The sequence below is a fragment of the Podarcis muralis genome, chromosome W, assembly GCF_964188315.1.
Source record: "Podarcis muralis chromosome W, rPodMur119.hap1.1, whole genome shotgun sequence".
Classification (NCBI taxonomy): Eukaryota; Metazoa; Chordata; class Lepidosauria; order Squamata; family Lacertidae; genus Podarcis; species Podarcis muralis.
Genome location: NC_135674.1, coordinates 26,343,538 through 26,369,342, shown reverse-complemented (window position 1 = coordinate 26,369,342; position 25,805 = coordinate 26,343,538). Strand labels below are relative to the sequence as shown.

Here is a 25,805-nt window from a genome sequence, read left to right as displayed (position 1 = left end):
ATTGGCAGCTTTTGCCAAGTTTTCAAGAGCAGTGTGCATAGAGCAGGCACATTTTCAGGCAGGTGGGCGACAGCTTAAGAGGGATGTGCTTATCACTGCACCTTCACACCCGTCTCTCTCATCCTCCTACCCCTTGTTCTTTGGCTGAGCTGCTTGCCAGCACCTTGGATCATGGTTTCCATGTCAGCTGAGCCCTATTTTCACCTGAGAAGGCCAAACAGATTAAGCCCCAATCCCTCCAGCTGGTGTTTAGAGAGGAACACAACAGAGTGGCTTTGAAGTGAAGGTTTGTTTAGGGAACATCAGAAAGTAAGAAGAAGATCGCTTGTCAGATATGGTTTATTTATCTTGCATAGCCTTTACCAGCCTGATGCTCATCTGCAAAGCATAAGGCTGGCAAGGTCAGACCCTGTTCATCCAGGCAGATGGCCAGATGAAGCTTATGAAGGTAGGAAGAGCCATTAGCTGGATCAGGCCAATGTGCTATCTAGTCCTGTTCTCACAGTGGCTGACTAGATGCTTGTGGGAAACCAGCAAGCAGGATCCTTGCACAAGAGCAGATTTCCCCTCCTGTGGTTTCCTGCATCTGGTATTCAGAAGTGTCGCTGCCTCTGACCATGGAGGCAGAGCGCAGTAATTGTGGCTCGTCTCCTCCTCCTCCATGGATTTGTCCAAACCTCCATCAAGGCTCTCCAAATTGGTGGCCATCATTGCCTGCTGTGGGAGGGAGTTCCATAGTTTAATGTTGCGCTGCTTGAAGAACTACTTCCTTTTCTCTGTCCTGAATCTTCCAACATTCAGCCTCATTGGATGCCCACGAGTTCTGGTGTCATCATGCGAGAGGGAGGGGGAAAACTCCGCTTTCTCCACACCACATGCAATTGTTTATGCTTCGTCAGGTCGCCTCTGGTCCCCTTTTCTCTACACTAAAAAGCCCCGACCGCTGCAGGCTCTCCTCACAGGAGCCTCTCCATCAACCTCAGCCGTTTTGCAGATATCAGCCAATGGCTTGTGCGAGCTTTGCAAGCGACACCTTCCATGTTTGCGGCCTGTGTGGCCAGGAGGAAGTCCCTCCATTCAAGAGAGGTTACCCCATTCAATGCACCCCCCCCCTTATTTCCCCCCCCCCCGCTGCAGATGTGAAATTCGTGGAGAATTCAAGTGTGGTGAAGGAAGCCCAGGAAAAGGCCAATGCAGCCCTGATGGAGTACACCCTCTGCAACTACCCACACGCCACAGACAAGTTCCGCCAGCTTCTGATGCAGCTGGCCGACGTCCGGTCCCTGAGCATGCAAGCAGAGGAGTACCTGTACCACAAGCACCTGAGCGGGGACGTGCCCTGCAACAGCCTCCTGATTCAAATGCTCCATGCCAAGCGGACTTGAGAGCGCAAAGCAAGGCTCTCTGTCCCCCCTTCGTCTGGGGAAGAGACTCACGGCAGCAGAGGTGCAAGGGTGGTGGCAGATAGGTCAGGCCCCGGGATTGTAGGGTGACAGGGAAGGGTGAGTGTCTTGTCATCCCCTCCCCACAGGCGACCTCTCCCAGTTCTGACTTTCATACATGCCATTGAGAAGCTCCAGGTCGCCTGGTTTCCCCACCAGGCAGCTGCGGGTGCAAACCCCAACCCTTGCCTGCATTTTGGTGTGATTCCTCCTGAGTTCCAGGCTCTCGCTCTCTAAAAGCCATGGGGCTAAGCTGTGTGGGGACTGCCCTTGGAGGCTGTTTAGGGGATGCTTTGGGTGGGGGTTGGCTTTCCTAACTGGGTGGGAGAGGCGTCTTCTCCCAGGGTGTGTGAGAGAGGAGGCATCTGCCCAAGCTCCCCACCTGCTCTCCAGGCATGGTCCTCTAGCTAGATGGCTGGGAAAAGATGGAGAGAAAAAGGCCCAGTACAGCTACCCATTGGAAGGCCTCCGCACCCTGTCTGTCCCTCTGCAGGTAGTGGCCAGGTTGGCCACAAGGACGATTTCTGTGGCCCATGGGCCACCATGAGAGCGAGTTTGTTGTGCCTCAGATACACTGAAACCACTCTCCCCCTTGGGGCTTCATTTTGGGAGACCTTTCTCCGAGGCCTTGCAGCTATGAGTTGAGCAAGTCCAGTGCTCCTTTTATAGTTTGCATTGGTTATCTGTTAGTTGCATTCTCATATATATTTCCCTGTGGGTTTTGATTACACTTTGCAGCATTTTCTGCTCCACATATAATGTTTGGACTACTTTTGTGTGTCTCTTCTGGTTTGAAAGAGTTGGAGAAGACAGTTTGGAAGTGCCAGGCTCTGCCTGTATGTGTTTTTTTCCTTCTGAAATAAAAAGTGCTCTTAAGTGTCTCCCTTCTCAACATTTTACTCAGAAGGTCCTTCTGAGCATTGGTTAGTGGTGAACTATCTTACCAAAGAAGACATTCCAATAAAGTTTTCAATTCAGTTATAGCTCTGTGTGTGCGTGTTTTCTTTTCCTCCCCTCCTCAAAAAAGTCTGCATCTTTGGTTGAGTACCATTCAGGGCGGTAGGCAGAAAGGCACTCTGCACCTGATCAGAGAATCTGCTCAATTTATCACTACATTACAGGTTCAGGGCTGAGTCCTGCCATGAGAGCATGATATGGGTGGTCAACACCTTGAGTGCAAGAAGTTTCCAGCAGCAGGGCCACATCCCTGTCTCTGCACATTTCTCTCCCTCTCTGAAGGACATCTTTTTGCAGCAGATGGTAGGCAGGCTATTTACAGACCTCCCATGGCTGAAGCTGTTCGAATAGTGTCCTCACAAGTGAGCCTGGGAATAGCAGCAGTTTGGGGGAGTTTGCAATTCTTATGCATGGACAGTTGGCCGGCTCTGTACGGAAAGGCAGGGGCACACACGCATGCACACGCATGCACACGCATGCACACACACACCACCCTCCCCATAATCCTCAGCTAAAGACTTTATCTTTATTAGTTTTTTCAATTAGATACTCCACATACACATATTGTATTACATTTTACATTTATACTTGCTCTTCAGAGCCCAGGTTTGGAAACAGCAGCAAATACCAACAGTAGAAGAATGGCAACGGAAGGTAATGGAATATGCAGAAATAGCCAAACTAACAGGGGAAATTTGACAACAGGGCGAGGAAACATTTCAAAAAGAATGGGGAAAATTTATGTTGTGTACAGGAAAGATAAGATGAAATAGTAAAACCAGTAGAATTGGAAACAGACCTCATAACAGGAAAGATTAAGAACAGTGATGGATAATGAAAATAAGAAGAAGGGAAATGTATAAGGAAACTACCCGGTAATATAACTAACAGTAGTGGTAAATGAATACAGACAGACAACAAGAATTGTATAAACACAAGGATTTAATCTGCAAGTATTTGGTTCTTTGCTTGCAACTCTCTGAGTTCAGCAAAGCCAAACAGGATCTATTGTCTTGATACACCTGTATAGGACATTTCACAGAAGCTCTGATGTCCTGAAGCAGTTGCACCAACCATTCACAATCCATGAGTGAAAATGACAGGGCATTGAGTTCTGCTTCACAGGAACTTAGGCTTACTGTCGTCTGCTTTTTGCACAACCAGTCAAACAGACAATGGTTGTACATGTAGCATACTCCAGAAGTGCTTGTACCATCCATGGTATCACTTCCAAAGCAAGCATCTGCAAAGATTTCAAGACCTCCAGTCTTCTGACTAGTGAACCTCAGTCTGTAGTGCAAAGTCCCCTTCAAATAGCGGGCTATGCGCTTCAGAGCTTTCCAATCCTGAACAGTAGGATTGTTGGCATGTCTGCTAAGCAGGTTAGTGCTTACAGCTATGTCAGGTCTTGAACATCTAGCAATGAAATTCAGCTTGCCTAGAATGCATCTGTACAGTGTGGTGTCAGAAAATGCTTTAGCAGTACTATCTACCTGATAACCTGTCACCATCGGTGTGTCTGCTGGGTTTGCATCAACCAAATTCAGCCTGGTCAATACATCAGCAATTTTCTGTGTCTGGTGTACCAGAAAATTACCTGTTTGGTCCTTCTCCACCTGCAAAGAAAGATAGTTGGATACCTCACCAAGATCCTTCATGTCAAAGTGCTCCTTCAGCTGAGCTAGGGTGCTTTCGCAATTTCCAGGTCGATCTGAATCTCAGTGGCTGAAAATCCTACTAGGAGATAAAAACCCAGAAGTAACACTGAAAGTGGCCAAGTTTTCTGCGGCCGCGATCAAGCGGAGGGCATTAGTTGTAAAAAAGTAAAAGATCTGACCCCTGGACAAGCCCCCCCCCCTTTTTTTTTAAGTCTATACATATACTGTAGTGCATATATGAGTACATATGTGTGTGTGTGTGGGTGTGTGTGCATATGTGTATTGTTTTTATGTATAATTTTACAACTTTTAATTGACACCATCATTCCCTCGTAAACTACTGTTGCCTTTTATGTTTTTTTCTTTTCTTCTGGTCTATGACCGTAATAAATTTATTCATTCATTCATTCATTCATTCATTCATTCATTCATTCATAGGGTGCTTTCGTACAAAGCCTGATTCCTCCAAAACAAAAGAAGATTGTCAACAAAACATAAACAATACAGTTTGTTTTGCCCCTCCTCCTTGACAAACACACATGGATCAGCTTTGCCTTGGTGAAAACCAAGAGAAAGCAATGTCTCGGTGAGTTTTGTGTTCCAACACCTGGCACTCTGCTTGAGACCATATAAGGATTTCCGAAGTTTACAGACCATTCCCTTCTGTATCTGCATTCCATCAGGTGGAAGCATAAACAGCTCCTCCCCCAAAACCCCGTACAAAAAAGCTGTGTTCACATCGTGATGAGAAACATGCAGTTTCCCTTCTGCAGTAATCTTGAACATTAGCCTAATGCTCTCATACTTGACGGTGGGTGAGTAGGTCTCGTGGTAATCCTGTCCTGGTACCTGAGAAAAACCTCTGGCGACCAATCTGGCTTTGTGTCTGACAACTTTGCCAGTCTGGTCTGTCTTGGCCTTTTGCTGCCAACCAGCCTCATTCCTGGGACTACTTGCACTAAGTTGGGTTCCTATCCAAGGAATCAACTTCAGCCTTCATGGCATTAAGCTATGGTTCAGCATCTTTAGAGGTTAACACCTGAACCTCTTTGAAGCTTGCAGGTTCCCACACCTTCTCTGAGCTACCAAGAACCACATTTGCTGTCTTAGCAAACTCATCAGCAAATCTGTTTGGAGGTTTGCCTTTTGTGGCCCTTTCAGATCTGCGTACTAGACGCAAGTCTTCTGTACTCATCTCCTCTTTCTTAGGAGAAAAGTGGCCAATGGTGAACAGTGGTTCAGATGTATCAGATGGTACATCTGAAAGGGACTTTGCACGACAGGCTGAGGTTCACCAGTCAGAAGACTGGAGGTCTTGAAATCTTTGCAGGTGCTAGTTTTGGAAGTGACACCACGGATGGTACAAGCACTTCTGGAGTATGCTACATGTACAACCACTGTCTGTTTGACTGGTTGTGCAAGAAGCAGACGACAGAAAGCCTAAGTTCCTGTGAAGCAGAACTCAATGCTCTGTCATTTTCACTCATGGATTGTGAATGGTTGATGCAACTGTCAGATGTATCAGATGGTCTGACTGAGGCCTTTGCGCTCTTGTAGTCTGCTGTGTCATCACTGTCGCTGACATCAGCAGCAGCGCCGCCCACTGAGCTGGAATCTGAACTCTGATCATCATCCTCAGTTTCCGCTTCTTCCTCAGCCTCTTCATCCTCTTGTGAGTGACTCTGGAAAATTCCCACATTTTCAGGGGGCTCCGCTAGGGGCGCAACAGAAGATGGCCGACAATACCATTTCTCCAGCTCCCAAGAGGTAATTTAGAGGCTGAGATGGGAGTAATCAGCATCCCAAATTCTTCCCGGTGGAAGGGAAGATGCAGTCTCACCTGCGGTGCCCAACAAACCACCCCCAAGTTCGTAGAGAAGGAGGGGTGGGGGCACTGGATGGAAAGCCCCCAAGGGAGTTCGGATCTCCTGGACGCTGTCTCCGCGAGCGCACCTAGTTCCATTTCTTAAGATAAAAATTTTGATTTAAGTTTTGGACATACTTCAAGCGAAGAAGGGGTAATTAATCTGCCAATTAAGCCAGCTACTGAGGTGCCAAGAGTGACAGAGAGGAAGAAAGATAACATCTAAGAATAACATCTAAGCCGGTATATGGGGGGGGGGGAAGGGATGCACTAGGAAAACTCTTGGCCTGCAGTTGTGTTTCTGAAGGTTCATCAACTGAGACTTCTGAGGTGGCTTCCTCTCTCCGAATGCAAGAGAAAGAAATGGACCAAAGGAAGTGTTATTTCACACAACACACTGTTAATTCATTTGTATTGTATTTGTTTGAGACATCACTGAACCTCTCTTTGTTGCAAGTGCCAGCTCTAGAGCAGAAAACGTCAAATGTGCTGAGAGGAGGAAGAGGAAGGTTAGACTTCTGCATGCAGTGCCACTTTTATTTTGAAAAATGCCCAAAGGCCCTTCATTATGACCAGACAAAATGTCACAAAATAGTGAGGTAAGCTTCTGAATCCACCAGAGCTCTTCTTCTTCAGGATGTGGGCAGGGGTGGGGGAATGAGGGAAACAAAAATTTGGCTAGGTATTGAGGCCATATTGGTCAAAAGTTAGTTTTTGCTGTACGCTGCCTTAAAAGGGGGCTGGTTTGGGGGCTCACATACACACACACTGGCCTGTGTTCTACCTCCAAAGTCGGAGGCAGTTTGTCTCAGTTACTAGGAATAAAAAATGGACGGGACCCTTTCTCTCACTTTGTCTACCAATCCCCACACTTTCTCTTTTCTGCCCCCCCCCCATTTTGTCCTCCTTTCCCCCTGGATGAATTAAGCCAACGGTTGCATGAAATCAGGCCAAGGGCTGGCAATTGCCCATCTCTTTGCGAAAGGGGCAGTTCCGCCCCTTGGTTGGGAGAGAGACATCATTTGGCCTTGGTTGGGAGAGAGCCAGTGTGGTGTAGTGGTTAAGAGCGGTAGATTTGTAATCTGGGGAACCAGGTTCGCGTCTCCGCTCCTCCACATGCAGCTGCTGGGTGACCTTGGGCTAGTCACACTTCTTTGAAGTCTCTCAGCCCCACTCACCTCACAGAGTGTTTGTTGTGGGAAGGGAAAGGAGAATGTTAGCCGCTTTGATACTCCTTCGGGTAGTGATAAAGCGGGATATCAAATCCAAACTCCTCCTCCTCCTCCTCCTCCTCTTCTTCTTCTTCTTCTTCTTCTTCGGGGGGCTAACAAATCAAGGATGCTGGCCCAGCGGCTGTTTCCAGGTCATTCTTTCCTCTGTCTTCCTACAGGGTCTCTACATATTCCTGGTCTATGCAATCTACAACAGCCAGGTAAGGGACAGCCACACTACGCAAGGGGGGGATTTGGCACCCTGCTTTCTCTGCAACAACTCTTCAGACTTTGAAAATGGGCTTGGAAGGATGTGATCAATGGCTTGTGAAACCAGCTAGGAAAGGACATCTACCCTCATGGGACCTTGGGGGTCCCTGAAATCTGCTGGATCCTCCCGTGTGTGTGTGTGTGGTGGCATTCTGACTACTTGTCATTCTGCTGGCGAGATCTCCTAGGGCAGGCTTGGCCAAACTTGGCACACCAGCTGTTTTGGGACTACAATTCCCATCATCCCTGACCACTGGTCCTGTTAGCTTGGGATGATGGGAGTTGTAGTCCCAAAACATCTGGAGAGCCAAGTTTGGCCATGCCTGTCCTAGTGATGCAAAGGTGTACTCATGGTGAGTTTAAATAAGGATCAGCCAGAGACAGCAATTGGAGAATAAGAAGGTGAGGTTTATTGCCAGGCAATAAGGACCCAGTTGGAATATCTTCCAAAGAACTGGGACCCCGATAGACAGAAATCCAGAGGTCTTTATACCTGAGTAAATCACAGCAAATCATAGATCATAAGACAATCACGAGGGACTCACAATATTGTCAGCGAGAATCAGCCAATCAGCAAGCGGTTGTCACGCTACCCGACCCCTGGTCAAGCCTTGGTCAGCACCGGATTCTAGTTCTGCTTTCCGATGCTTGCAGTGACGCTCTGTCTAACCTTTCCCCTAGTTATGACAGGACCGGAGCTTGGACATTTTGTGGTTTTGCTCTTCCTGTTCTGTGGATTAATTTAGCCTGTATCTGAGGGGAATTTGTACCAGAATTTCTGATTCATGTCTTTCCCTTGTCCGGGGTGCACAGATGTTTAGGGGAAAGGTCGGCTCCTAACTTTGCTGTTTCAAGCAGTTTGCAGTTAGCTAAGGCACAGCTTCCCTTTTGATTCAAAATGGATTATAAAGTACTGTAATCCTTGATTTGTGTAAGCATATTTGGATATATATATATAGAATATATTGGTTACTGATAACTGATTATGTGGATAGCATAGGGGTAGCCCTTCTTCCTTGCCTCATTCCCCCCTTTTCAAGCTCAGAGAGAAGATTCATCTGACTCCTGAGCTTGAACACCACTCAGGACATCAGAATAAACCGTTGCTTCCTGCAATGGGGCCTGTTCCTGCACTGGGACCGGTTCCCTATGCATTCGCTCATAACCATCGTCTTCCTCTGGCTCATCTGGCACTGGTGGCAAAGCTCGGTATATTGCCAGAATCTGAGGGTCAGTGAGATGCTTAACATTGCGGGCTATCATTCCTCTAAGCAAAGACAGACAACAAGGGATTACAGAAAGAAACAACAGAAAAACAATTCCTCCTATAGCTAGGGCGGTCAGAAGGCCATGCACCCACCCCTCTCCTGGGATCCATGACCACATCTTCCCCCAGGGATTCTGAGTGGGTGTGTTGTCAACTACCAGAGACTGCAGTTTTTCCAATTCGTCCTCGATTGTCTTGTTGAGGTCGTGGAATTTAACCTGGCATCGACCTTTTGGCACAATTTTACAAAAACCGCCTGAGCGTGCAAGGAGGTAGTCCAAAACCAATCTATGGGTCATCGTCAGTTGGTTCAAATCCTCAACCTCTGACTGCAAGGAGCGCAAGACATGGGTGGTGGCATTGATAGTTTTCTCCAGCCTGCATGTAAGAGCAAATAGTGCCTTTCTATTTTGCTCAGAAACCACTCCTGGGTAAATTCCCATTGAGAGGAATCCTATAAATCCACCCCCAACGCTCCCTACCGAATTTGTCAGATAAATTTCATCTTCACAGTGTTCGCCTAGGGCCGCCCTTTTCCGTCTGCTTGCAAGATGAGGTACCTTGTGATTGACCTCCACTGCAACTGGAAAGGTGAATGCCCCCACACCGACACACTGGAAATTTCCTGGGTGGAAATTTGTCGCCAATCCATCATATAGAAACCAGAGGTTAGGATCTTTAATCATCCATCCAGAACAAATGGACCCTTGTCCGGTGAAATTAACTGAGTACTGAGGAAAGTATGGGTATAAATCTGACGAGGTCGTATTGCCCTGGTAGGAGGCATTGTGGGAACCCCAAAGCCAAAATTTATCCGAGCATTGGGTATAATTTCCCAGCCATCCTTTGTCAATGTGGTACTTAACTTGGGGCCAATACTTCCATTTGGAATTCCATACTCCAGTGGCATGACAACAAAAACATAGACCTTTTGTGGTTCTGGTATATCTGATATATCGGTAGGGGATGTCATTCATTTCAGTAGGTGGGGCTGCAAAGAGACCACTCTGATTGTAAAGTAGGCCTGCCAAAACAACATCAGGATCCTTGATTAATCCTGGTATAAGGGACATGTCTGCTACCTTTCTCGGGTGTTCATAATATAGGGTAGCATTCTCCCCATATATCTGGAACATGTGTTCAGCATGGTTTATAAAGACATTACCTACTACCATTGGGCCTCTCTGGAGCCACAAGCACATCAATATCAACAGAAGCTTCATTTTCATTTTCCCCATGTATGCCTTCAAGGTTGAACCTTATCAGTTCCGGCTCTAGGTCGATGTGAATACTGCGATCCCTTTTGTATACACAAAATACAATGATCAGGACCAGAAGAAGCGAAATTGCCACAACTATATAAGGTAGCAGGTACCAGAACATACCCTTTAGTGAGATATAGCCTCCCGCTCGGCCGCACCCAGTGGACTTATTGTTTGTCCCCAGGTTCTGGTCGAACTGGTGAGGTCAACTCACACCGTATACACTCTGCAACTGCTACCTTGAAGGGACCTGTGGGTGGTGGAGGGAAAACAGCTACAGTGACCAGTATAGCACCGGGAAATGCTCCTTGGGGTGGTGGGTAGGAGAAGCTTCGTATGGCCCTCCTTGGTTCCCCTGGCATGTACTTTCCCTTGTATGTGAACTATTGTCTTGGACCTGCTTGTGCCCAATCTGGTATGTAGACTTCCCAAAGAGGGTCATCCAAGTTCCCATTAGATCTTGTGCAAGCAATGCTAGTTTTCCACATATACGTGGAACCCTAGGAGTCAAACCCCCGTGTAAGACGTAGCCACACCACAGAGCAGGAGTGCGGAAACCTCCAGCCTGTGGGACAATCTCAGTCCTCCAGGCAGCCTGCAAAGCTAGCTGCAAAGTCTGTTGCATGTCAGACAACTTTGCTCCCCAACTGACTCCTCTGTGGACAGATGGCACCCAACGGAGGGTGGCAGTTGCTGCTGTTTCCCCCGCCTTTTCCTCTTCAGCTGAGGAAATAGCTACATACGACTAGCAGGTGCATTTTAAAATACCAGGATCCCTCCCCCCCACCATGGTGCCCCTCCCCCACAGGAATCAACCTGGACCCTGCAATTGTCACCTGAGGCTTTTTTGTGTGTGCCCCCCCCCCGTGGGAAATCTGGAGTGTAGCAACACAAGAACTGGCCTTTTCTGTGGTGACTCCCTGCTTGAGGAATGCTCTCCCCAGCGAGGCTTACCTGCCACCTTCATTGCACCTCTTTAGGCACTAGGCGAAAACCAGGCCTTTGGCTTTTAACTATCTCTACAGCCTTTTAGAGTGGGTGGGATTGTTGTAAACAAAATCTGCCCTTTTCCCTTATGGGGTATCCAAGAGCCCGTATAGAGTCCTTACATAGGTTCCCTATTGGTAGGAGAAAATAACAGAAGCCAACCAGAGAATATTGAGAAGCAAAGCACCTAGTAAGCCTGATCTTTATTGATCTGTTGCAACAGGCTCCTCACTCATCACATCGCAGGAGGGAGGAGGGACCCAGAACAATGACGCGCAAGGCCTTATATAGACTTTTGAAATTGCCACCCTGTAGATCAAGACCACCCCCAGATACATCATACATACATCACAGAAAGGGTGTAACCTAAGACCAGCCCCCAGATACATCATACCTACATCACAGAAAAGGCGGTCTAAAACAGAAATTTGAATGTTGTTTTTCCTATTTGCCAGGTTATCTGATTGCCTTTCCTGATAGTGTGTCACCCATCAAAATGCTGATTACTCAATTCCTGAGACAATGGGAAGGTTCCCTGACACCCCCTCCCTCCTTGCAGGGAAAATATTTGGTCAGTTTGGGAATCAAAATGGTTTCAGGTCGGTCTTCCTGTGCTGGTCTATGTGTGTGCTTGGTTGTTACACTTATAAACGTTACCATATATCAAGACCTCAAAATTCCTATCACAATATCCCCCCTTTGGGGCTAGAATTTTTCTTTAAAAATTTTGCCCCAGAAATAATCACATGGTATGTTGTAAATGGATTCCTTTGTGTAAATATAGGATATCACATAAAAATAACACATTGCATTGTTACTAAATTACTTGCGGCATTCTAACACTCTGGGAGAAACATTTACTCAATAGTGGACTATGCTTTTCACTTAGCAGGAAGGTCCAGTAACAATTGAAAAATGCAGTTTGTTTTATTTATGCCTTTTGTGTGTGTGTGTTCTCAGGCGTCAAACTTAGCTCTCCTCCATCATACCAGTTCAGGGAACTGCCATCAGTGCCGGGGGGAGAGAGCAAGCTCCAGAGGGATCCCAGAGAGCGTCCCGGGATTGGGAGAGGCAGCCCATCTTCTGGGGAAGGGAATCAGCTTAGCTCCAGTGGAGAAGGGGGGCAGATGGGGGAATCAGAGAGGCGGTCACATGACTCCTTGCCGGGGACCAGCGGGGAGAGGAAGGGTCCTCCGCTGCCTACGCCCTCCTTGCACAGAAGGCTTCCGCGCAGGGAGAGTAGGAGGAGACTGGGCGTCAAAGAACTTCTTTGCTGGAAGAAGTTTAAGAAACGCCCACTGACGGATTCTGCCAGCAATTGAGACAGCCACGGGTGAGTGACTGTCCGGACAGGAAAGGTTCACTCAGGCAACCCAGCCAGGTGTTGGCACAGGCTTACGCACCTGCAACCCCTAGAACCATTACAGCAATCCGTCAGTCCCTGACGTTGCTTGTGCACAGCCCCGGAGAGGCAGCACGATGAGCCAAACAGAGCCGGCCGGAGGAACAGAGCAAGAAGCCTTGGTGCGAGGTCTGGTCGAGAGGAACCGAGACCTGGAGGCGCATGTAGCTACCCTGAAGGCGTGGCTGGAGGAGAGACGGGCTCAGGATGCACAGGTCAGAGCCACCCCGATAGGGAGGAAGGTTCAGGGGCTGGTACACAAATTTGGTGGAAAGCCCCAAGACTACAATGCCTTCCGAACGGAAATCCAGTACGCTTTGGAATTGCAGAAAAATGAATTTGCTGATGACGGGGAGAGGGTGGCTTACATTGTGGGACATCTGCAGGATGGGGCGCATGAATGGATCAGGCCCCTAATGGCGACGCAGAATGATGCATTGAAAGATCTCAAGAAATTCTACCAGGGAATGGACGCGATGTTCTCCAGCGAGGTTGAGCAAAGCGTGACACGACGGGAGCTGATGGGGCGCAAGCAGGGGAGCCTGTCCGTCAGAAACTACTGGTCGCGTTTCGCGATGTTAGTCCACAAGCTCGGGTGGGATCTGGGCTCTGAACCAATGCAAATGTTGTTTGAGGCGGGTTTGTCCCCTGAAGTGAAAGACAAATTGTCCCGAGCGCCCCGCCCGCGGTCGATGGATGAACTCACAAAGACTGTGCTTGCGATCGGTGTACGCCAGGAAGCTCGGGCTCAGGAGAAGCGGGAGATAAGGACGGAACGTTTCCATGACAACCGCATTCCTGAGATGCCGAGGGAGCCTTCCCAGGCGGTGGAGCCGATGGAAATTGATGCAGCGCGCGCGCGCGAAGTTTCAAACGCTGTTGAAGGTCAGAAAAGGGAGGGAAAGGAGTGGAAAATTACCAAGAAGTGTTTCCTCTGTCAGCGACCGGGACATTTTGCAAAGGTCTGCCCTCAACAAAAGGCCTGGCAAGGCATGATGGGGGCTGCAGGCCACGACGAGAAGGGGGAGGAGGGGCAGGTGCAGGGAAACGACAACGCCTGGCTGCCAACCAGCAGGGCCAGCAACCAGGCCAGCAACCAATAGAATGTTCAGTTTCAGTTTCAGTTTCTGTTAATTGGTTCTCGTGGGAAACTTGCAGATTCTGGCTTCTCACAATTAACTCAAGGTGGTGTCAATTTACTCTTGGCAGAAAGCCCAGGTCTGCTTGACCTAGAAACTACTCTGATTGGTTAACGACCAGCACTCTGCTCTGTTATCAAGGGATTGCTAGCTCAGTTTGAAGTGAGGTGTTGTTAGGAGTAGAAGTGCTGTGTATGGTTTTGAGAGAGAGAAAGAGAGGGTTTATTTTGCTTTTACTTGTATGCAGAAACTCTGCTGGTTTTATTTTTTCCTTTTAATAAATCCTGTAAATAGTTCTTCTGAGTCTAGCTGACTTGTCATTACTGCCGCAACTAGCTTCCTCGCTGTGCAGGTAAACTCTGCTACGTTTGGGCTAAAGCCAATAGGGCTATGCCTGACACTACAAAGTTCCATGAGGTTATGGGCATTGTGCTGCCAGCCTGAGTTGCGGTGGTGTCAGCATCAACGGCGTTGGTTCCAGTAGTTCCAGAGGTTGTTGTTCCTGGCTGGTTCCTGACCGTGGTGAGCTGGTGACGCAGCGGACACAAGGACAACAGCTGCAGCGTGTGAGTGCTGGGTGCTGTGGTTCCTGTTTTCTCTCTCGGTGGTCGTGAGTAGCTGGTTCCGGGTTCCAGGGACATCGCTCTCAAGATGGCCTCACAACCAGTTCAGATGGCTTTTGAGCGTCTGAATGACTCCAATTACTTGCTGTGGTCAGAACGCATGCAGGCAGTGCTGCAGAGGGATCGTCTCTGGCAAGTGGTGAGTAAGTTTCCTGCGAAGCCTGATGATGAAGACCTCAATAAAGACCAAAGAGCAAGGGCCACAATTGTCTTGGGGCTGGAAGATTCCCAGTTGCCGTATGTGAGGGGAATCAAGACAGCTAGAGGTGTGTGGCAAGCACTTAAAGAACTCCATGTGCGTGAGACAGCGGTTTCCAAGCTGTTCATTCGCAAGGCATTGTACAAGGCAATGTTACAGCCTGGGGTTACAATGCAGGAACACCTACACAGTTTACAGTTAAAGTTTACTGCGCTACAGGAAAGAGACTGTGCGTTAGACCAGCAGGAGAAGGTGGCTATTATTTTGAGTTCTCTCCCGGAAAGCTGGGATAATTTAGTTTTGTCTCTAGAAGGCATGCAGGAGCATGATTTATCAGTCAGTTACGTTACTGGGCGTTTGATTGAAGAATGGCAGAAGAGGCAAGAAAGGTCGTTGGCTGCAGAGGCTTCTACAGGCGGGCGGTTTGGAAGGAGTTCTCATGCCGTACCAGAGGTGAAGCAAGAGCAGCGTGCCGGTGAGAAGTCAGCGTTTGCTGTTAGGCGTTGTTTCCGATGTGGGTCTTCAGCGCATCTAAAACAACAATGTCCGGAGTTGGTCAAGTCTCAGTTGCCGGTGCAGGAGCAGAGACGAGATCAGCAGCAGCAGCAGCGTAAAAGGAAATTCTTCAAACGAAAACAGTCGGCTCAGCTGGTGACCGGCGAGGTCAAGATTGCTGATGAGAAACAAGCGGTCTGGGTGGTCGATTCGGGAGCATCTCGCCACATCGTAAATTCAGATGAATTGTTTGTTTCCAAGAACTCAGCACAGCGCAGCCAGGTGGCTCTAGCAGACGGAAGTACTTCCGAAGTGATTTCGGGGGGTGCAGTTTTTGTTCCTTGTCTTCGTGAATGCCTGCAAAATGTACTTTGTGTGCCGTCATTAAGGAGCAATCTGATGTCTGTAGATTGTTTGCTAAAAGCTGGGTTTAAAGTGCATTTTGAAGGAGACAGTTGCATTATTAAGAAGGCTGGTGAGATTTTAGGCACTGCTAAGTCAGAGGGAGGCTTGTTTTGGCTTAAAGCAGGATCTCAAGTTGCAGCAGTAGTCAGTAAATCTCAGCCTGCAGTGAATAACAAAGCTATACATGACAACTGTGTGCACTTATTGCATAGGAAAATGGGGCATGCTTGCTGGAAAAGTGTACTAAAAATGTCTGAATTGGCTGATGGGGGTAATTTAAAGAGTTGTAACAAGTACCTTGATTGTAACGTTTGTAAAAAGGTTAAAACCCACAGAGTCTCTTACCCCAGAAGTGACAGAGTTAGTGAGTCACCGCTACAGCTGGTTCACATGGACGTAATTGGTCCATTTGCTGTAAGCAGGGGTGGATCACGCTTTTCACTAACAATTGTGGATGACGCCACACGTTATTCTTGGGTTTTTCCCATGAAGAATAAGGGTGATGTGTTCACTAAGTTTAAAGGCTGGGTGGCATCTGTGGAAAGATTTCTGTCCATTAAACTTAAAAGGATTCAGACGGACAGAGGTGGCGAATTTATGTCAAATGCCTTTAGAGATTGGTTACAAAAGCGTGGCATTGGGCATAGAAAAACGAACGTTTTTTCCCCAGAGGAGAATGGCGTTGCAGAGCGAAAAAACAGATCTTTACAAGATATGATGTTTGCCATGCTTGATGATGCTGATTTGCCCATGTCTTATTGGGGGGAGAGCATGCTCACCGCGTGTTATCTCCAAAACAGGCTCTTTCATCAAACAATAGGTACAACCCCGTACTTTAAATTGTTTAAGAAAAAACCCAAAATTGACCATTTGCATGTGTTTGGATCAAAAGCCTGGGTATTAATTCCAAAACAAATGAGGAAGAAGGGAGATCCTAAGACCAAACAGTTAGTGTTTGTGGGTTACCAGGAGCTGGGAAAAGGTTTCCGCTTTGCTGAAGGGACAAATGGCATTGTGATCTCCAGGAATGCCAGTTTTTGTGAACATAGTGGCTGGGAGAGACTACATGCCAATACTGAGGTTTGGTTTGAACCTTCCCAGGAGCTTCATGACTCTGAAGGTAGACACAGGGAGTCAGAGTCTGAGGGGGAGGAAAGTTCAGATAAGAGCTCTCAAGAAAGTGAAGTTAGCCAGAGACCAGTGGCTAAGCAACAAAAGAGAGGTCGTAGTTCTGAGGAGGAAAGTGGGTCAGAAGAAAAATTTTCTCCCAGAAGATCTAAAAGACAAAACAAAGGAGTGCCTCCGGTGCGTTTTTCTCCAGATACTGCAAATGTGTTTAGTGTAAGTGCAGAACCCAAGAGTTTTCAGGATGTGTTAAAGTTACCAAAAGAGGAGGCAGAGCGCTGGAAACAGGCAATGGAGGAAGAGATGTCCTCTCTGAATGAGCACAAGGTTTTTACACCAGTAGCAGCGCCTGAGGGGGCAAAGATTGTAGGCTGCAGGTGGGTGTACAAACTTAAACCTCTGGTGACAGGAGAGTACAAGTACAAAGCTCGTTTAGTGGCTCAAGGATACTCTCAGAGGCCTGGAAAAGATTATGACGAGACTTTTTCCCCTACTGCTAAGGGAGACAGTGTAAGGCTGATTTTAACGCTTGGAGCAAAGAGAAAACTCCTGTTAAACCATTTTGACATTCAGACTGCATATTTACATGCGTCAATATCAGAAGACCTGTATCTAGCCGAACCGCCTGGTTATGAGACAGGTTCCAATAGAGTGTTGAAATTAAACAAAGCTCTATACGGTCTCAAACAGGCTGCAAGATCTTGGAACAAATGTTTCCATGAGGCTTTAGTGTCATTTGGTTTCAAGCAGAGTACAGCTGACAATTGTGTTTATGTACGTGGTACAGGCAGTGATCAAGAGTTTTGTCTGATTTATGTAGATGATGTTTTGTATGCATGCAAAACAGATAAACAAACTAAAAGGTTTGCCAAACAATTGTCCAGTAAGTTCAAAGTGAAAGACTTAGGCCCGGTTAGGACATATCTAGGGTTGGAAGTGTGCTGGGCCCAAGATGGCAGCTGCCTAATTAGTCAGCAGAACAAAGTTAAACAACTACTGACTACATACGGGATGCAGGATTGCAAAGGGGCAGTGGTGCCTATGGATCCAGGTTTCATAAAAACACTTCATGTAGATGAGAGTCCTGAATTTGAACATCCTGATGTATATCACTCTGTAATTGGAAGTTTATTGTATCTAGCACAGTGGTCCAGACCTGATATTAGCTATGCAGTAGGCATATTAAGTAGATTGGTCTCAAAACCCACACTAAATGCCTGGAAAGGGGTAAAACAAGTTCTGAGGTATCTCAAACAGACAATTGGCTATATGTTACAATTAAATTCTTCAGAGGATGAAATGTTGAGTTGCTTCTGTGATAGTGACTGGGGAAATTTGCCGGATAGAAAATCTGTCACAGGACTAGTCATAATGGTCGGTGGAGCTTTAATCAGCTGGCGGTCACGCAAGCAAGACGTTGTAAGTGTGTCATCAACGGAATCAGAGTACGCCGCATTGAGTGAATTGTGCAACGAGGTGATTTATTTCAAGCATTTGTTAGCAGATTTAAATGTAAATTGTGGAGAACCAGTACAAGTTTACATTGATAATCAAGCTTGTATAACCTTAAGTAAAACAGAGGGTTTCAAATCGCGTTCCAAACATATCTCTGTAAAATACCAAAATGTACGTTGCTGTGTACAAGACAATGTAATCACCTGTACTTATGTATCAAGTGAAGAAAATGTAGCAGATGTGTTAACTAAACCATTGGCAAAGATAAAGAACAAGCGAATGTGCAAGGGTTTAGGTTTGCTGGAAAAATGATCTTCTACATAGGTGTATTTGGTGTTAATTGTTCAGCAGAATCTGTGAGGGGGTGTTCAGTTTCAGTTTCAGTTTCTGTTAATTGGTTCTCGTGGGAAACTTGCAGATTCTGGCTTCTCACAATTAACTCAAGGTGGTGTCAATTTACTCTTGGCAGAAAGCCCAGGTCTGCTTGACCTAGAAACTACTCTGATTGGTTAACGACCAGCACTCTGCTCTGTTATCAAGGGATTGCTAGCTCAGTTTGAAGTGAGGTGTTGTTAGGAGTAGAAGTGCTGTGTATGGTTTTGAGAGAGAGAAAGAGAGGGTTTATTTTGCTTTTACTTGTATGCAGAAACTCTGCTGGTTTTATTTTTTCCTTTTAATAAATCCTGTAAATAGTTCTTCTGAGTCTAGCTGACTTGTCATTACTGCCGCAACTAGCTTCCTCGCTGTGCAGGTAAACTCTGCTACGTTTGGGCTAAAGCCAATAGGGCTATGCCTGACACTACAAAGTTCCATGATAGAAGTGCCCCAGCCTGACCCCCCCAAAGCAGCGATAGCCATAGAGGTGGTGCTAGAACTCCCAAATGGGCACCCCGTCAAGGTGGAGGGACTGCTAGATTCTGGCAGCTCGTGTAATTTCTTCAGCAGAGACTTCGCTCTGGAGCACCAACTCCACCTGTTGCCACTAGATTTTCCCTTGCAGGTGACCACCATCGATGGCAGGGAACTCCTGGGAGGGGAAGTGACACATCAGACACTGCCAATGCGAATGAGGGTCTCCAGGCACATGGAAACCATTGCCTTTCATGTGGCCACGCTGGCAGGACCCCCAATAATACTGGGAATGAGCTGGCTGGCAATACATGACCCGGTGGTGTCATGGCATCAGCGGTCGGTCACCTTTGGGTCAGCTTACTGCTCAGAACACTGTCTGGGAGGGAAGGAACCAAGAATGACTTTGCCAGGGTGGCGGGGTTGGCCCTGGAGCAAAAAGGGCAGGTGCCACCACAATATGCTGATTTGAAGGAGGTCTTCAGTGAAAGGGAGACAGACAAACTTCCCCCCCACAGGCCCTTTGACTGCCAAATCAAACTGCTTCCAGGGGCTCAGTTACCAGTGGGTAAGCTGTATGCCATGTCCGACCGGGAGCTGCAGGAGCTGCGGCAGTTTATTGACAAGAATCTGAAGAGAGGTTTCATAAGGGAATCTAAGGCGGTGGGGGGCAGTCCAGTGTTCTTTGTGGACAAAAAAGAGACTAATCAGCCCAGATTAGTCGTGGATTACAGGGCCCTAAACCTGGTATCAGAACCCGTGACTTTCCCAATGCCCAGGATTGACGATATTTTGACATGTGTGAGGCAGGGGAAGATTTTTACCAAGCTGGACCTCAGGGGAGCATACAATCTGATTAGGATAAGGGAGGGGGACGAATGGAAAACAACCATGTTCACCCCCCTGGGGGCTTTTGAGTACTTAGTCATGCCATTTGGATTACAATCGGGATCGGCCTGCTTTCAAGTCTTCATGCACCATGTGTTGGGGCCCCTGCTGTACAAGAATTGCGTAGCCTTTTTGGATGACGTCTTTTTTTTTTTTTGTAATTAAATTTTTATTCAAAGTTTAAAAAGAACAAACAAATATATACTTAAACACATTTACACAAATTATTCTCCATTCCCTATGCTATACAAACACAAAATAGAACATAGAAATCATAATAAAGAAAATTATAATATTTTAGGCTCTATCGAACCTTTGACTTCCCTTCACCCTTTTTGGTAAGTATCAAATAATTTCCATGATTGCGTATTTAAATGTTAAACTTATATTTAATCACTGATAGAGTTACTCTAGCCCCGCCAGTTCTTCCTACAAATCCGTTCCAATATATTTCCAAAATTTACTCCAATTTTTCTGAACTTTCTGATCATCTTGGTCTCGTATTCTGCCTGTTAATCTGTCGAGCTCGGCGTAGGTTATCATTTTAACCTGCCAGTCTCTTATTGTAGGCATAGTTTCTATTTTCCAATTTTGCGCCAACATAATTCTTGCAGCTGTGGTGGCATAGAGAAATATTTTTTTATCTTCATTTTTTATTTCTTTGCTCATAATTCCCAGCAAGAAGGCCTCAGGTCTCTTGGGAAAGGTATATTTTAGTATTTTTTTAAGCTCATTATATATTGCTTCCCAAAAGGCCTTCACCTTGTTGCATAGCCACCACATATGGTAGAGGTCTCCCTCCACCTCACCACATTTCCAGCATGTCCTGTTCTTTAATCTATACATTTTAGCCAGTTTCACCGGCGTGAGATACCATCTGTACAGCATTTTCCAGATATTCTCTCTCAAAGCCGTACAGGCCGTAAACTTGATATTTCTATTCCACAGTTCCAACCACTTATCGAACTCTATATTATAACCAAAGTCAATTGCCCATTTGATCATTGCCTCTTTAACTTCCTCATCTTTTGTATGCCATTCTAATAGCATGGCATATATTTTAGACAGTGTTTTACTCTTACCTTCTATTATCTCTGTATTAAATTTTGATTTTTTATCATCAAAACCCATTTTCCTTTTATCCTCTTTTAACAGATCATTCACCTGATGGTATTGTAACCAGCCAGTGAATAGATCTTTTATTTCTTCATAAGGCTTGAGTTTGGGCCCTTGTTCTGTTTTTCTTACCAAGTCTTCATAAGTGGCACTCTTCCCCTCCATATTAGTTTTTTTTATCGTTAAAACCTCTATTGGTGAAATCCACCAGGGCGTCTTTCTTTCAATGAGGTTTTTATTTCTCTCCCAGATCTGGTATATAGGTCCCCTAAAAATGTGATTTAAAAAAGCCCTGTGAACTTTCACTTTCTCATACCAGAGATATTGAACCTTCCAGATCCAATAGATCTCTGTTCTCCAATTTTATCCAATCTTTTAACCAGAGTAGACATGCTGCTTCATAGTACACGCTCAGATCTGGGAGAGCAAAACCTCCTCTTTCTCTTTTGTCAATCAATATTTTCATTTTAATCCGTGGTCGTTTCCCCTGCCAGATGAATTTCGCCAGGGCTCTCTGCCATTCTTTACATTGTTTTAAACCCTTAAGAGACTCCCTGGAAAAGACCCTGATGTTGGGAAAGATGGAGGGCACAAGGAGAAGGGGACGACAGAGGATGAGATGGCTGGATAGTGTTCTCGAAGCTACAAACATGAGCCTGACCAAACTGCGGGAGGCGGTGGAAGACAGGAGTGCCTGGCGTGCTCTGGTCCATGGGGTCACGAAGAGTCGGACACGACTAAACGACTAAACAACAACAAACCCTTAAGAACTGGGAGAGTTTGAAATAGGAACAACATTCTCGGCAAGATATTCAGTTTAACCACTGCTATCCTTCCTAAAAAGGAGAGTTTCATCCTCCCCCAGATTTCCAAGTCTTTCTTTATCTTCTTCCATGTGACTTCGTAGTTGTCCTTATATAAGTTTAGGTTTTTAGCCGTGATCCACACTCCCAAATATTTCACTTTCTTAGCCACCATAATTTCTGCCTTTCTTTCTAATTCTATCGTTTCTTCTTTAGTTAAATTTTTAACCAACATTTTAGTTTTATTCTTATTTACTCTAAAACCTGCCACAACTCCAAATTCCTCAATTTTTTGCAGGGCTTCTTTTACACTATCCTTTGGGTCCTCTAGGGTCAACACAATGTCATCTGCGTAGGCTTTGATTTTAAATTCCCTCTTTCCTACCTTAATCCCCTTCACCTCTGTTACCTCCCTCAGTCTCTTATTAAGTATTTCCAACACTGTTATAAATAATAAGGGGGACAGGGGGCAGCCTTGTCTAGTCCCTTTGTAAATATTAAAATATTCTGTTGTAGTATTATTTATGACCAACTTTGCTTTCTGTTCCTTGTATATTGCTTCTATGCCTCTTCTAAATTTTTCCCCTATTCCCATCATTTCCAAGCTCTTCTTTAGGAAGTTCCACGAGATGTTGTCAAATGCCTTTTCGGCGTCTATAAAAACCAATGCCGCCTGTCTGTCTATATTCATGTCCAGATATTCGATGATATCTATCAAATTCCTTACATTATCCTGCAATTGTCTCCCTGGAAGGAAGCCTGTTTGGTCTTTATGTATTTTATTAATCAGAACCTTTTTTAACCTTTCCGCCATTATGTCTGCAAATATCTTATAGTCGTTGTTTAGCAGTGAAATTGGCCTATAGTTCTTTACTTCCATATTATCCACATCTTTTTTAGGGATCAATATAATATAGGCTTCCTTCCAGGTTTTAGGGATCCTTCCTTCTTTCAGTATATTATTCATCACTTCTCCCAGCACTGGTGATATTTGATTAATTAATGTTTTGTAATATTTGGCCGGGAGGCCGTCCGGTCCCGGCGCCTTCCCGGCTTTCATCTTTCTTATAGCCTTCTTTATCTCTTCCTGTGTGATTATCTGATCTAATACCTCTTTTTCTTCTTTTACAATTTGTTTAAGATGGTGTTTTTGCAAATATTGGTCTATTTCTTGTTCTGTTTCCTTTCCTCTATTATACAAATCCTTATAATATTTTTGAAATATCCTTTTTATTTCCTTTGGATCTTCCACAATCTTTTCTCCTTCTCTTATTTTACTAATCGTGTTTTGTTTCTTCCTTTCTCTTAGCTGCCACGCTAAATATTTCCCTATCTTGTTTGCGGATTCGAAGTTCTTCTGATTCATCAATTTGATTTTCCATTCTATCTCTTGGTTAATTATTGTAGAGAATTTGGCTTGTAATATTTTTAAATTCTGTTTTATATTCTCTTCTCTAGGATTGGCCGTTAATTTTCTTTCATTTTCCATAATCTGTGTTAAAATCTGCTCTTTCTTTTTCTCTTTTTCTTTTCTCAATTGGCTGTTTTTCTGAATCAGGAATCCCCTCATAACCGCCTTTCCTGCGTCCCACACCGTCTCTATAGTGGTTTCTCCATTTAAATTCCACTTAAAATATTCTTCAATTGCTTCTATAGCCTTATTTACTATCTTTTGGTCATTGAAAAGGAATTCGTTCATTCTCCATCTGCCTGTTTTAGCATCTCTGCCTTTTAACTCAATCGAAACCGCATTATGGTCAGATATAGTTCGTGGCCAGATTTCGGACTTAATTAAATTCTGTATCAATTCCCTCGAAACCCAAATGCTATCTATTCTCCCCCAACTCTGGTTCGGGTTTGAGAAAAAGGTGAATTGTTTCACAGTAGGGTTTTTATATCTCCATGCATCCATCAATCCCAAATTATTGACCATATCAAAGAAAGATCGTGGCAATTTGCCTTCTTTCATATCTTGTCTTTTTGTTAACTTATCTATGTTTGGCATCACCACTCCATTGAAATCCCCCATCAGTATCATTTTTTGGTCCATCCATTCCATCAATATATTCTCTAGTTCAGAAAAGAAAGCTGATTTTTTGTCATTTGGTGCATATATTCCTACCACAATTATTTTTTCTCCATGAAAGACCATCTGTACTACCACCACTCTCCCATGTTCATCTTTGTACAATAGTTGCGGATCATACTTTTCCTTTATATATATTACTACCCCTCTTTTCTTAACCTTATCAGAGGTCACAAAGTCCAATCCTAGTCTCTTATTACTTAGTACCCTCTTATGTTTGCCTATTACGTGCGTCTCTTGTAGACAAATTAGATCCCAGTTCTTTTTCAGTAATACATGCGCAATCTGATTCCTCTTATTTTTATTGTTCAAACCATTCACATTCCAACTTATTGTTTTTAAAACCATCTATTAGTGTTGTTCTAGCTAGTTTGTCTGAGCTAGATAGTAACTACTGTTCCTTGTCTTCCTTCTCTTCTTCTTCCCTTTCTCCTATTAAACTCTCCTCTCTCTCTTCTTCTTCACTCCCTTCACCTTCCTCGTCTCTTTGCTGTTCCTCCCTTTCCTCCTCTCCATCAATCTTTCCCAGCTCCTTCTCATATCTCCTCGCAAATTTCTGGAGTTCTATACTGGTGCTTAACTTAAACCTTTTTTCTTTGAAATAAAATGAAATACCTTCCAGAAACTCCCATCTATACAAGATCCCATTTTTCTTCAATTGATTTGTTAATTTTTTATATGGGTCTCTCCTTCAAAGAAATCTCGAAGGAATTTCTTTAAAAATAATAATTGGGTTTTCTTCAATGTATAGCCTTTTGATGTGATTTTGTTTCAAAATTACATTTCTTATTTCCATCGTGTTGAACATGGCAATTACATCTCCTGGCAATTTTTTCTTTTTAACTTTATCCACTTTTGACCTTATTCGAAAAATGTTTACTAAATATGAGTTTATCTCATCTTCTTTCTTATCTAACCAAATTGCCAGCTCTTTTATCACTTTAGATCTAATATTTTCATTTGAGGTCTCTGGTATACCTCTCAGTTTCAAATTGGTTTGATTTTGCCTCATCTGTGTCATAGCCATATTATCCAACAACTCTTCCTGCACCTTTTCTATCTCTTTAACTTCTACTCTAATCTTATCCACCTCCTTCTTACTATTTTTCGTATCTTTTTGCACCCTCTTCATTGAATCCTCCAGAACCTTAGCTCTTACCGATAGGTCTTTGACCTTTCCAGTCAATTCCCCCACCACCCCCTCCAGTTTCTTATCCAAAGTATCTTGTACCTCAAGTAGTTTTCTCTCTATGTATTGTTCGTTGTTTTTAAATTCTTTCCTTATTTCAGCCATCAAGCTGCTATAGTCTTTAATCTCTTTCGTTTCCTTGCCCTCCTCTTGTCTCGACGGTCTTCTTTCCACTGGCATTGCCGCCCCCTTTTTTGCACCGTTCGTCATTTTGTAAACTTGATGCGTCTCGAGAGAAGCAGGAGTAAAAAATAACCACACTAGCGCCTTTCAAAAAGTGAGGCACCAGATCACAAGTTAACTCTAATAGATTGATAAGTTACTGAGGTTGGCGCTGGAGTAAAGTGACAGGTTATAAGCACCTCAATATACCCAAGCTTTACAGTCCTTGCCTTCTTGTGGGTTGATATGATGGAGGTCTGAAGCCAGCAAAAGCTTTTCTAAATAGAGACGTGAAGGTCCTCCATGAAATGATCTTTATACTAAGAGTTGATTTCAGACTTCCCCTGTATAATCTATAGCGCGTGTCCCTTTAATTCCCAGATGCATGTAAAGGCGTGGCAAAGCCGGCTTAGCAAAACAGAATGGCGGATAACAGAAGCCGAACCAAGTCCCCGGGATGGCTTCCTCCCCTATTTGTCCAGACCCATACAGGAGTCATTCATACTCTTTGCCCTTACGTAGTCGACGTTAAAGACTGGGGGGGGGGGGACACAGAGTTCTTCCCACCGTTTCACTCTTTCCCCTTCCAAACGCTACTTATAAAGGAGCTGGTGGTGAAAAAGCCGTTCTCACAAAGCCCGTCGTTTGTAACATCAACCGGATGAGCCAGAAAGACCTCCTTTCCCACCTCTCTAGTCCGCCAAAGAGTCTCACTTTTAAAAAGTCTCACTGATTACTTTGTCTCCGACTCTTTATACTTTATAGTTCATGTTTTATACTTTGTTACCGAGGATATTCCTTCCCTCACTTAGCGGATACTTTCTTACTCTGCTTTCTGTCTATCAGCTTTCCGCTATACTCTTTTTTCATTCTTACCGCCAGTGGTGAATTCCTCCTTCTTTTGCCGCAAGTTTCTTCTCCGCTGGGTTCTTCTGCTGAAATTCCCTTTAC

General features: G+C 45.1%; 2 protein-coding genes and 1 pseudogene across 2 annotated transcripts in view; 2 read left to right on the top strand and 1 right to left on the bottom strand.

The window, feature by feature from the left end:
* The window catches only part of LOC144326351 (steroidogenic factor 1-like), a 50,415-nt gene extending 48,040 nt beyond the window's left edge, over nt 1–2,375 (top strand). Inside the window, exon 6 of the mRNA XM_077922890.1 lies at nt 1,138–2,375. Within this exon, the coding sequence (XP_077779016.1) occupies nt 1,138–1,385 (248 nt within the window). The 3' untranslated portion in view covers nt 1,386–2,375. The remainder of the gene's footprint in view (nt 1–1,137) is intronic.
* LOC144326336 (adhesion G protein-coupled receptor D2-like) overlaps nt 1–25,805 on the top strand; it is a 761,129-nt pseudogene that overhangs the window by 286,957 nt on the left and 448,367 nt on the right.
* LOC144326430 (uncharacterized) lies at nt 8,444–10,898 on the bottom strand. The gene is made up of 3 exons (XM_077922986.1): nt 10,886–10,898; nt 8,763–9,375; nt 8,444–8,669 (listed from the first exon to the last, which is right to left on the bottom strand). Exons 1-3 carry the CDS (start codon nt 10,896–10,898, stop codon nt 8,444–8,446), a joined length of 852 nt encoding a protein of 283 aa, XP_077779112.1.